This window comes from Pinus tabuliformis, chromosome 2_1 (genome assembly GCF_031772625.1).
Source record: "Pinus tabuliformis cultivar Carrire ecotype Pingquan chromosome 2_1, CPIR1, whole genome shotgun sequence".
NCBI classification, from domain to species: Eukaryota; Viridiplantae; Streptophyta; class Pinopsida; order Pinales; family Pinaceae; genus Pinus; species Pinus tabuliformis.
This window is the reverse complement of record NC_142299.1, coordinates 389,827,419-389,841,386: the sequence shown is the minus strand read 5'-3', so window position 1 is coordinate 389,841,386 and position 13,968 is coordinate 389,827,419. Positions and strand designations below refer to the sequence as shown.

At 38.6% G+C, this 13,968-nt stretch overlaps 1 protein-coding gene and 1 pseudogene across 1 annotated transcript; both read left to right on the top strand.

The window, feature by feature from the left end:
• The first annotated feature begins 4,588 nt into the window (after positions 1–4,588).
• On the top strand, positions 4,589–5,181 carry LOC149200502 (uncharacterized; annotated as a pseudogene).
• A 6,217-nt stretch (positions 5,182–11,398) lies between these two features.
• LOC149200501 (uncharacterized) lies at positions 11,399–13,237 on the top strand. The gene is made up of 2 exons (XM_089400962.1): positions 11,399–12,602; positions 12,729–13,237. Exons 1-2 carry the CDS (start codon positions 11,399–11,401, stop codon positions 13,235–13,237), a joined length of 1,713 nt encoding a protein of 570 aa, XP_089257088.1.
• Positions 13,238–13,968: the final 731 nt, after the last annotated feature.

Sequence of the window (13,968 nt, the reverse complement as noted above, 5' to 3'; positions counted from 1 at the left end):
ATTACTAAGGCCTCTATTTTCTTCATTTTCCATTATTTTCCTTCATTTTCCTCCTCATATACAACCTGTGACCTTTCACCTCCCTTTTCTCCTAATTTCCATTATTTTCATAAATAAGTGCCAATAAATGGCTCATGTCTTTCCAAATCCTTTGCCATTGCCTTTGCCAATTTTCGTAGCCATTAATAAACGAATGAACACCCACTAGGATGATTTTCCCACCATTCAGCATCTAATATGTGTCCCATGTCCATGGCCTTATATATTTTTACATAGATTTTTAACCAGGGTTGTTATAGAACCCTCCCCCTTGGGGGAACACCATCCTCAGTGTTCAATCACACCTATAACCAACCACAATACTGAAAACAAAACATACTTCCCATAGAGATTTATAGCATATCTCATTGCGGTATTTACAATGGCCATCTGCTAAAACATGACAAACATACCATTTAATGGATCTTTATAACACAACTCATTATTGTATTTACAATAATAACCACATATACACACATACACATTTGCTTCACCCAGCAAATAATCATATTGTCTATGGAGATTTATAAATCCAACTCAATACAATATTTACAATAATACACACATATACACACATGCACATTTGCTCAACCAGCAAATAAAAATACAAGATGCCTTCATCCACAACAAGGGAATCCAGAGGCTCACACCTCCACCCTCAAAGTAATACCAGGATTCACCTCCTTCCCAGGAATTCTAAAATCCACTACAAAATTCAAATTTACATCCAATGTCTAGCGCTACAATCATGTGCCACTTGTCCTCTAAGGGAACCATTACCGACTCGTTATTCTAGGGTGAACTCCCAACATGCATTTGATTCCATCTGGCAATGCTAATGACTAAAAAAAAATCATCCCCAGTCTTCCCTTCTCTGCTACACAGTCCCGCGGGCAGTTCGCTCACCCCCTTATGTGCAGTCACTCAACTTCCAGGTTCCATTGTCACCCCCATCCCGAGTAGTCCATCCCTTGGCAAGACTTCCTCACATCAAAATATACAAAAACAATGCATATCCCTGCCTCAAACCATCATACTGGTCATAGCATGCTCATGAAAATAAATGGACACTATTTGGTACCAGTGTCCCACAATGGCCCTACTCTTGAATGCTTTACCAGCACACTATTTCATGCTATAATTCCTTTTTTCTATTGTTTCTAACTCTTGTAGTCAGTTTCAACCACCCAACTAAGCATTTTCGTGCTTCCTGTACCAAGCACATAACTTCCTTTAGATTCAAAATAAATTAAAATAACTTCAAATCATACCTCATTGGTGGCTCGTCAACAAGGTACACTTTCAAGTCTATTCACTTCCTATCACAAAAAATCAAACTAACATCTTTGACCACATCATCATGTATAAACATATCACAATAGTTTAGCTGAAAACACAACCACGATAGATCAAAATCATAAATCACATGTAACCATCATAAACCAGAATCATAGATCACATGTAATCATCACAAAAAAAATCATAAATCACATGCATAGTAAAACTAAAAATAAAATATTGATACTTATCCTTTAATTAATCCTTAGCTTCTACCTTGTCCTTATTTTGTACGCACACCATATCGGTTGCCACACCCGACAAACACCTAGTGCCTTATCCTCAACCATGTGCACAGACACATAGTGTGAATCACAAACATACAACCACACACGACATGCAACACCATGCAATACATGCACCTACACCAAACATACCACACTTACATATACACCCAGTTTACAACACAACACAATACATACACATACATCCAATGTACACCACGACAAAATACATATACATACACAGAGCACAACACAATGAATACACATGTCATCTCCGACTACACCATATGCATACATATTACCACATGCCCTCAATGTAGCATGTATGACCACACGTATGTAGTGCCCGCCCTAGTTGACTGACAGTGATATGACACAAACATTTATTTAGCCATAAGGCCCACACTTTATTCTTTGAGGACCTCAGGTTGAGGATCCGGGCACTTGACACTATTATTAGTAATTGAGATATTCATGGTTGTGATGTTTTTGAATACTTTCCATTGATATTATGATAGCATGAATGGTTATGTATTTTATCTATTGGTGTTCTGATGATTGCAACATTAAATAGTTTATGTATCTTATCTATTGGTGTTCTGATGATTGCAACATTAAATAGTTAAGTTTGGTCTCTAGTTGAATTTATGATGATGAGGGTAGTAAAGAATATGTATGCTCTCTACTAAAAGCATGATGATGATAAATTTGATGGATAGGTATATTTCTAATTGCTGTTACGATGTTGATAGATTAATAAATATGTATTTTTCCATTGATGTTTAATGATGATAGCCATGATGGATGTGTACCTACTTCCTTTAGTTGCAGGCACAAATTAGTTGCTTGACCGAATGACTCACATATGGGTGATGGGGTTGTACAAGTGGATGCAACTACATGGGAGGGGTGGGACAGAGCCTGATCTCACCCACTAGCACTCCCGCCGTGACTTGAGTTGGAAGGGTTGAAACACCTTCGCCTTGAAGATCACGATGCCATGAGGGCAGGTCCCAAAGTTGGGTCGCTCATGAGGAATTTATTGGGGGGCGCGCATCAAGGCGGATTCCTTGATCCCTGACACCATTAGTCTCACTATAGCAGGCAACATAAGAGATGATAGTAGTCTATAACGTTGCACTATACTTTCCCCTCGTAGTCACTGGATGCTTGAAGGGCAAGTGGTGTGGCACCCTTGGAACTTCAGGGGAATTTCTTGAAGGGCACGACCAACTTGGCACCCTTGGCATCACAAATAAACTGTTAGGTGTGGCACCCTTGGAGCTTCTAGGGAAGTTCTTGAAGGGCACAACCAAACTGGCACCCTTGACATCACAAATAAACTATTAGGTGTGGCACCCTTGGAACTTCTAGGGAAATTCTTGAAGGGCACAACCAAACTTGGCACCCTTGGAATCTTTAAAAATAAATAATAATAAATAAATATAAGCAAGGAATGAAGACTAGGTAAATTTACATCAAGGGTAAATGATGATTGGAAACCAATGTAATTAAATAAAAAATAAAACTTGGAATAAGCAGGATCATAGGAAGAATTAAAATAGAGTACCTTAAAAACTCTACCCTTCCCATGTTGGAAAGTACTAGGAAGATTATGTGGTCTAATTAGGAAAAAGGGGAAAGACAAACATAATTGTAAGGATAAATATTAATCCTAAACTAATTTAAACCTAATTAAGAAAAGAGGAAGGTGAATTAAAATGAGAATAATAAATTAAATTTAGAGAAATGTAGAGAAGCTCCATGTGTCAACAACCAACATGAGAATACCCATCTAAGAGATAACCTGAGTTAAATTAGGGAGTAGATTGGGGATAAAATCTTGGCTCATTAATTGACTTCAAGTAATGAACACAAATTAAGGAATAAAAGGGGGGAATAAAGAGACAACTAGGAGAAGAAATATGAATCTTGTTGAGGTGGGGAAAATATTAGTTTTAAATAAAAAGTTAAGTAAATAATTTTGGGTGACCCTTGATGAGAGAGTGACACACGGGTAGGTGAATAATCAAACTTTTGAATTATAAAAAAAAATATATAATTATGCATGACATGCCAAGTGTCATCTAGGAGGACTCTTATAAAAGAAGGGGCAAGCCATAGAAGAGGGGACTTTTTGGAACCCTATTGTTGGATGGATGAGATGATGTCAGAGCAGTGATTACGAAGCCATAGTGAGTTTGGTGAGGTAGAGGATTTTAGAGAGGGGACTCTGGAGCCAAGGTGTGCTCTCCTCTACCGGTTAGTATTTTCCTCCATTGTACAACCCCATTGCAGCTCGGGGGTCCGCGGGGAAGAAGAGTACCCAAGGAGTAGGCTGGGAGGTTAACCAGTGGGTCTTCGCATTCGGATCAAGTGCGTCAACATTCACTCGTGGAGGTGACCAGCTACAAGGGAATACCAGCAACAACAGAGCAAGTGGAGTCTCGACTTCTGTTGAACGGTACATATGTATTTCATTACTATTGATCTTAGTTAAAATTATGAAAATGTTATGATATGTTTCTTGAAAAAAAAGAAAAAGAAAAGAAAGATATATCTACAGTCTGGAACTGGTCCTTACACTTGGTATCAGAGCCATGTTGAACCCTTGAGACCTATGGGCCTATGCATGCATGACTAGTTTTGTTAGATACGATTTGGAGCTCAGCAGTAGTATACGAGGCCAGCTTAGATTCGCATATGAAACTGTACAATTTTTTTCTCAAACTCGATAGTCTTTTATTCTCGTTTCTTGTTTCTTTCCTTCGCTTCGTTGCTTGAGGTTTTGGTTCTTTTGTTTTTTGTTTTCACGCCAATCAATTCGAAATCAAGCGCACCTTCAATCTCTGATAGTTGAATGGTAGGTCGGGCGGTTTGTTGCCTTTCCCTATTCACCACGAGTAGCAGAATTACAGACCTATAAGCCTAGACCTTCAGTACCACAGGGATGCCTGCAGAGGTATTATATAAAATCCACCATAGATATGCCTCCTGCAGGAGCCCCGAGATTGAATCCCATAGTGTCACACGAACCTTACGCCTACGGTTACCCTGCAGACCCTTACTATATGGTTCTGCCTCCGGCTCCATAGCTGCATATTAAGCGGCGACACCGCCTTAAGTTAGTTGCTTACGCTGTCACTCTGGTTATCTGTCTTGGCCTGCTGCTCGGCGGGGCGTTCTACTTCTTCTAGCCCTCTCAACTGGAAATTCAAGTCTTCCACATGTAATTCAATGATATGAATTTCCAGACAATCCCTAACCCTGGCTCCGACGTGCCGTACCTGTTCATGAATACAAGCATGGCCATGTTTCTCTAGATCAAGAATACAGATTTCTTCAACGTGTGGTATGACTTTGTGGATGTAGGGTTAGGGTGTCGGGGGCAGATAATTGGGGTTTTTAAATCGGAAGGTGGCCGCTTGGCATCCCGGCACACTATCCATGTGAATTACATGCTTGAGCTCGATGGAACCGAAGTATCGAATGATGTTGTGAATTTTTTTTGGAGGATCTTTCCCACAAGGAGCTGCCTTTGGGTACTGTTGCGGAATTCAATGGCGGGATTCAACTTTGATTTGCCAAAATTTCGCTAAAGATAGGGTTTAATTCAATTTCAAATTTTCTTTAAACTTATTGAATCTTCAAAAACTGTTTAAACTTATTGAATCTTCATAAACTGCAAGACTGTTTCAATTAACAAAAAACCATGTAGATATTGTCGACAATGTGAAAGCGTTAATCGATCAATTATTTGAATCTTTCAGTACTCGGCTCCTCAGGGGATTTTTTTTTATATACATGCTCTACGAAAGAAAGGAAAATTTAATCAAAATGCGTATACTCAGAAAAAATAAAAACGTTTACATGCCTTGTGAAAATTAAATTTGAAACAAAATGCAGAGGCCCTGTACATCGTACCAACGATTGATAAGCCTAAAACAAAAAAAAAACACCAATAAACATAATAGGTTGCGTCCATATTTGTTTGCCGCAATCCCCCAAAGTATAGAAGTAAAAAATCGCCCAAACATGAAGGATGATCCTATATAGCCTGCATATTATTCAAAATCTTCTGTCTCAGCGATGTGGAAATCCAGCTGTTTGTTTGATTTGATTGCCTCAATATTCGGAAAAACTAAACTTGATTGATATTCCTGGAGGTCTTTGATCTGTAAAAGCAGTTGATTTATTTTATTGTCCTTCTTAGCTGTAATGCTAGAAATCATTTTGTTGATGCCTCGTGTAGTTGTGCACACTCCTGTTTCAGGCACTTTTCAAGCTTTTGAAGCTAATCCTGATGCCATGGGTGTAGAAGATTAGTTGCTGTTGATATTCCTTTTCACTGAGAGATTCCTGTTGTTGTAGTTTGGCTTCAAGAGAATCAATTTTCTCTTTTTGCTTTTGATGGCATCTGAATCTTTAATAGGCCATCTATTTGCATGCGCATAGGCACCAATCGAGTCTGCTATTTTCATCAGCGAATTCTTCTTGATTTAGTTTTGAAACATCCAATCACATAAAGCATTTAAATTGGTTCAAGGGTACACAATCAAAGTTTTAGATATTATATCATGTGAATTGCTAGACTCTAGTTTGAGTCATGCAAATGAGGAGTTCTATGTGCCCCGTATAACTGCATGCGTAAAGATAGAAATCAGACCAAAACGTACTGAGGATCAAAGAACCCTGTTTTCGATTGAAAATGCACATTTATTCACAAGGATAATTAACCAGGACATTAAACAGCATGCACAGAGATGAAAAAAAAAACAGACCAAAATGTACTGAGGATCAAAGAACCCTGTTTGCGATTGAAATTGCACATATATATTCGTAAGGACAGTTAACCATGGCATTAAACAAATGAAGCAGACATTGTAGAGCACAATGAGAATAAAATTCTTGAACATTATAAAAGCAAACAAATAATTTACAGTAATCTTGAACACCTCGATCACTACGATTTCCTAACGGGTCAAGGAATCCGGAAAGTTAACCAAAATATGCGACATGATATCTTGTCTACTCATTGCAGAAGTTACCAGTACATCTTCGTAATTCTAGTTAAAAATAAAAATAAAAATTTAAAATTAAGTGAGCTTAATGGCAAGGGAATCAAATAAAAAAAAAAATTAAGTTAGCTTAATGGCAAGGAAATTTCTTCTCAAAAAAAAAAAAAAAAATTTAAGTAGAGCTCACTTAATTATAGAAAATTAATTAATTATAGGTGTATTCTATAATTCATTAATATCTATGAATTAATTATAGATATTAATTTTTAATTTAATATTTTTTAGTATTTATTATCATGTTTTTTTTTTTAAAGTTGTTTTTCTGAATAGTTTGTAAGGATATTGTTTATATAGAGCTCACTTAATTATAGGAAATTAATTAATTATAAGTGTATTCTATAATTAATTAATATCTATGAATTAACTATAGATATTAATTTTTAATTTAATATTTTTGAGTATTTACTTCTCATGTTTATTTTTTTTTAAAGTTGTCTTTTCTGAATAGTTTGTAAGGATATTTTTTTATATTCAAAGTTTTCTTCATGGAGTTACCCTTTTCATTTTTGAACAGCAAAAATAAATAAATAAATAAAATTATATATATATATATATATATAAAATATTCAAAGTTTTCTTCATGGAGTTACCCTTTTCATTTTTGAACAGCAAAAATAAATAAATAAATAAAATTATATATATATATATATATATATATATATATATATATATATATATATATATATATATCATTGTTTTACAACCCGCCCGTTTCAACTCCGAATCGGCCGTTTCGAACCGAGTCATCACCATAAACATTGACCCGGCCAGCAACCCGGCTCGGTTGACCGAGTCACATATGACTCGGCCGAGTCATATGTGACTCGGTCAACCCGGCCGGGTCCGTTATGACTCGGCCGAGTCAATGAACCTACGGCTGGGCAGCGTAAAACATGAAAAAAATTCACTTTTTTTGTGATTTTTGGTAAAGTTAAATTCAGTTTATGGATTCCAAAGGGTAATGGTAAATTGTTAAATGCTTTTGGGGTCCATTTCCCCCTCCCAAACCCTATTTAAGACAGCCAAATGCTCTCATTCACTCACAGCAGTCTTATGCATTTGAGTGAGAGTCTTCTTTGAGAATTAGTGAGCAGTTCTTGAGCTTGTTTTGGAGCAGCAGTGAGGAGTCTTGGAGGAGCATTGTAGCTGGAGTGAGGAGCTTCTTGGGCAGCCATTTGGAGCAGCATTGAGGAGGCAGTTTGTGCCTGGAGGTATTTTTTTCCACCTCTATAAATCTGTTTTTGCTTAGTAAATTTTAGGTGCATATCAAGAAAGCTTAGAGAGTGTTTTTTGTCAAATAAATGAACATTGAATCAATTTTTTTTATTTTTTTTTCATTTTCAGATTGTTTTCCTAGTCAAAAAATGGCACCTAGAGCAAAAGATCTTGCTTGGGCATATGTTGAAATGGTTGATAGTCAGATGCATTGCAAGTTTTGCCATAGGAAAATTAAGGAAGGTCCTGGGGGGATTCATAGGCTGAAACAACACTTGGCAGGGATTAAAGGCCAAATTACCGCATGTCCCTCTGATGAAATTGAGGAGATTAAAAAGAATTTGTTGGCCAGTTTTGAAAAATTTAAAGAAGATAAGGCTAGGCAAAAAGAGATACAGGATGAAATTGGGAGGAAGAGGGAGATACAAAGAATGATGGCTACCAACCCCCACTATGATTTTGAGGGTTCTTCCTCTATCCCTCAAACTGAGGCATCCAACCCTTTCCGTTATGTTCCTCCCTCTTTTGGTTCTGTTCAAGATAAGGGAAAGGGTAGAATGAAGGGTGATGTGACTATCAAAAGTTATTTCACTCCCTCCTCTCCATCAGATGCACATGGTCCCGAAGTTAGTAAAGGTCAAATTCAGCCCACTTTAGATGACCATTGGAAGAAAGAATTGAGGGAGACTGCTTGTGACTACATAGCTAGATGGTGGTATGATGCTGATATCCCCTTTAATGCTGCTCGTTCACCATATTATGAGCCTATGTTTGATGCCATACATGCTGCTGGAAAAGGCTTCAAAGGCCCTACTATGCAAGAGCTAAGGGGGTTTCGTTTGCAGAAAGAAATTCAATCCATTAATGAGTATTTGCAAGAGTTCAGGGACTCATGGGCAAGAACAGGGTGTACCATCATGTCAGATGGATGGACTGATCAAAGAAACCGTACCATCATAAACTTTCTTGTCTTCTGCCCACAGGGAACCATGTTTTTAAAATCAGTTGATGCATCTGATAAGGTAAAAGATGACCACTTGTTGTTTCAGCTATTGGATGAGGTTATTGAGGATGTGGGGGTGGCTAATGTTGTTCAAATCATCACAGACAATGCCTCTAACTATGTTCTTGCTGGTAAATTGTTAGAGGAAAAACACAAGACCATATTTTGGACCCCATGCGCTGCACATTGCATAGACCTCATGCTTGAGGATATTGGAAAATTAGATTGGGTCAGAAACACTGTAGATAATGCCAAAAGCATAACAAAATTTATCTACAATCATACACTGGTTTTGAGTCTCATGATGAAACACACTGGAGGCAAGGATATTATTAGGCCTGCCATCACTAGATTTGCTACACATTTTTTGACATTGCAATCTATGCTTTCCCAACATAGAAACTTGCAAAAGATGTTTTCCAGTGATGAATGGAATCAAAGCAATTGGTCTAACAAACCAGAAGGCAGAGAATTGAAAAGGAAAGTCCATGATGAAACTTTTTGGAGAAAGGCAGCAGAGATTGTGAAGCTTGCTGAGCCACTAGTTAAGGTGTTGCGGTTGGTGGATGGGGAAAGGTTGGCTATGGGCTTCATTTATGAGGCTATGGATCAAGCAAAGGAGCAAATAAAGACAGCATACAAGGATAGAGTGGCAAAGTATGGGCCCATTTGGGCAATCATTGATGAAAGATGGAACAATCAACTCCATCGCCCTATACACGCAGCTGGGTATTTTTTGAACCCACGGTATCATTATAAAGCTAAGGAGTCAGGAGCTTTGAGGGGGGAGGTCAAAGATGGACTGGTTGGTTGCATTGAACGCATGATCCCATCGGAGTCTGATCAGCTGCAGATACATCAACAGGTCACATCCTTCAGCAATGCAACAAGTACCTTTGGGAAGAACCTAGCAAAGATTGCAAGAGAAGCAGATGAGCCAGGTAAACAAAAATTTCAATTTTCAATTTCTTAATGGTTTTACAGTTTTACTTTTTTTATTAAAGACTAAAGTTTGTTAAATCATTTATAATTTGAAAGTTAGATATAATTTGTAATTTTGTTGAGCTTCAGCCTTCATCTAACTCATAATTCATTACACTCCTATGTTTTTTGCAGCACAATGGTGGGAGGCCTTTGGTGGCCAGTGCCCTCAATTGCAAAAGTTTGCAATTCATATTTTGAGTCAAACTTGCAGTGCATCTTGGTGTGAGCGCAATTGGTCTGTCTTTGAGAGGATTCACACAAAGAAGAGAAACCGTTTGGAGCAAAAACGGTTGAATGATCTAGTTTTTGTCCAATACAACCTTCGGCTCAGACGGAAGTAATTGCTGAACAAAAGACCTGATTCAGATCCCATTGTGTTGGAAGACATTGATCCAACATCAGATTGGGTAGTGGAGAGTCGTCCACCAGAGTTTGATCCTGATGAGGATCTTGATGAACTTGAACTGGAACATCAACTTCAGCCTGTTCAGTTGAATGCAGATCCCGATCCACCAGCCTCAGTCTCACAGCCAGCAAGGAGTAGGACTCCAGTTGTAGGTGCTTCCTCTGCTCAGCCACGACAGAAGCGCAGCCGCATATCTACTCTATCTCAGCTTGCATCTGTTGCACAGCCTGCTAGTGGTACTGGCACCACTTCTATAGTTGCAGTTGGAGACGATGATGATGAGGAGGAGGCATGGGGCCCCTTGTCTGACTCTGATGATGATGATCTAGAGATTGGTCGAGATGATCTTGGCTCCTCTGGCAGTAGCTACTAGCCAGTAGTACTAGTATTGGAGTCTGGTCACCATCACAGTTTACTTTTGTTGTAGAGGCCATTTCTAGCCTCCTTGGTTATTTGTATTTTGTTTTGAGTCTTTGATCATGTATGACAGTTGACTATGTATTGCCATTGGGTACCATTTTGATATAATGGGTTGGTTCATGAGCCTACTTTGATCATATGTTGTCTTCCATCTATATTATAATGCTGTGTGTTTGGAAACATGAATGAAAATATTTAAAATTATGTTTAAAATATTTAAAATTATGTTTTTTTATAAAAAAAATAAATATTTAATGTATTTTTTACAACGACCGAGTCATTGAAATCGAGCCGGCCGAGTCATTACCGAGTCGGAGTCGGAGTCGTAAAACACTGATATATATATATATAAAGTTGACTTGAGCTTTCAGTAATAGCTAAAATGATTGGAAAGTCGGTTTTATATCAGTATTATTTAAATTTCTAAAGGCAAGTTGTGAAATGAAGATTAGGAAGGTAAATATGTTAGGAGTGATAAGGAAGTTTTCTTCATGGAGTATTTATCAAGATTCGGGAAGTTTGAGAATTTTAATTTAGCATTTCTCAAATTTTCCGTATCTCATTAATAAATTTTAGTTTATTTTGTTTTTGATTGGTTTTTACTTTATAAGGAAAAATCGTATTAAACTGTGGCAGGTGAACCATGGTTAGGAGAGGTACCAGAAGGAGTGGGGCAGCTAAAGGGCACAACATGGCGCCACCACAACAGCCAACTCCTACCACCCCACCTAATGAGGGGGAAAACATCTCCACACAAGAGCAGATACCCGCGGGAGAAGTGTTGAACTTAATGAGATCATTCCAACACATGTCTGAGGCATTAATAAACCGTTTGGAACGGGAGCATGGAGGACAGATCATACAAAATGAAACACCCCAAAGCACCACCAGAAATGATGTACGTCGAGACTTGGAAAAGGTAAAATTTCCAGAGTTTTGGGGTTCCACTGATGGTCAATCTGCAGAGGCATGGTTGGAAAGCATGGCTATGTGTTTTACCCTTAGAGATTACACCTCAAACATGAAGGCCAAGATGGGTATATTCCAGCTAAAGGGAAACGCATTGCTTTGGTGGAAGACATTATTAACCCAATTGGGGATGGATATATCAGAAGTAACTTGGGAGCTATTTGAAGAAAAATTTAGAGAACGTTACCTGTCAGAAGAGTTCCTTGAGAGACAGCTAAATGAATTCAATTCATTAAAGCAAGGGAGTCGCTCCCTACCAGAGTATGAGGCACGTTTCATGGAATTACTTCGTTATGCCCCTCACCTAAACACAGAGAAGCTCAAGGTGAACAAATTTGTGTATGGATTAAATGTTGGCATTCGTAACAAGGTTAGAATCTTAATGCCTCGCACCTTGCACGAGGCAGTTCAACGAACAATCATTGCAGAGGAAGAGATCATGAGCAGTGCACATAGTAAGTCATCAAGGCCCACAGAATCAGGAGTACCAGGTAGAAACAATATGGAACATGGAAATTTACAAGGGGGTCCTGTGCTAAATCATCAAAGGTGGTCAGGAAGAAATCAAAGAACACCATATAGGCATCCAGCTCAGCATTCGCGCAGGGTACCGCAACAAACTCGTCAACCACAACCGCACCAGCCTATGCGACAGCACCAAGTCACACCACCTCAGCACCGATCTTCCTTCCAGCAAAGTTCTAGACCAACTCACAGTTCAGTTGGTAGTAGGAGCCAAGTCCCTAGGAAGGGGTGTTGGAATTGTGGGGGTCCTCACTACGAGAGGGATTGCCCTCAAAAGACAGGTAATATCAACTCAACTAAGAATGCAGCTACAGTGGGGGATCTGGGGAAGGCTCATCGCATCCATGCAGCGGTGAACAATCGCCAGGTCGAACACCAGTCCACTGTGTTAGAAACCTCAGGTAATATTGATGGTATGAGTTTTGTCATTTTAATAGATCCAGGGGCTACTGATTCATTTATTTCTATAAATGCATTAGCAAAGATTAAACATAAAGCAATTCCACAATATGAATTTAAACATGTAGAAATGGCATGTGGTATGAAAAGAACTGTAGGAAAAATGGTAAAGGATTGTGAGGTGGACCTGGGTGTATGTAAGACCAAGATATCCCTGTATTCGACAATTCTAGGAGTTTATGACGTAGTTATAGGAATGGATTGGTTGGAGCGGCATGAGGCACTCCTAGACTGCAAGGACAAGATCCTACATTTCACGGACGATGATGGCCAACGAAAATCATTAAGGGGAACGAACCGAGGGGTGTCCTTGAGGTTCATTTCCTCCTTGCAACTAATGAAATTTAGGCGAAAGGGGTGTCAATTTTTCTCAATGGTCACTCTAAACGAAAAGAGTGACTCTGAAGGTCTTGATAAACACCCAATTCTTGTTGAATTTAAGGATGTATTTCTCGAAGAACTACCCAGGCTACCCCCAAGGAGGGAAATCGATTTCACCATCGACCTTAAACCAGGCGCGAAGCCTATTGCAAAGGCACCCTATCGGATGTCGGCTCTAGAGCTAAAGGAATTGTAGTTCCAATTAAAGGAACTACTAGACTTGGGGTTCATACGACCTAGCACATCTCCATGGGGAGCCCCAGTGATTTTTGTTAAAAAAAAGGATGGGTCTTGGCAACTGTGCATTGATTACCGCTAGTTGAATAAAGTGACTATAAAGAATCAATACCCTTTGCCTAGGATAGATGACTTATTTGATCAAATGAAAGGGGAAACGGTGTTTTCAAAAATAGATCTGAGGTCGGGATATCATCAGTTGAGAATCAAAGAAGAAGATATTTCGAAGACAACCTTTAAAACAAGATTTGGGCATTATGAATTTGTAGTCTTACCCTTTGGACTGACAAATGCCCTGGGTGTTTTCATGAGTTTGATGAACGGAATATTTTGGGATTACTTAGACAAGTTTGTACAAGTCTTTATCGATGACATTTTAATCTACTCAAAGACCCCATAAGAGCATGATGAACACTTGAGGATAGTTCTGCATTGTCTTAGAGAAAACCAATTGTACGGGAAGTCGTCAAAGTGTTCCTTTTAGCAAACCAAGATTCATTATCTTGGACACATTATCTCTGGGGAGGTTATTGCAGTAGACTTAGTAAAGATCGAGGCCATCATGGAATGGCCAACACCAACCAATGTTCATGAAATACGAAGTTTCATGGGCATGGCAGGATACTATCGTAGATTTGTCGAAGGGTTTTCAAAAATAGCAAGCCCCATTACTGAGCTCCAAAGAAAGAA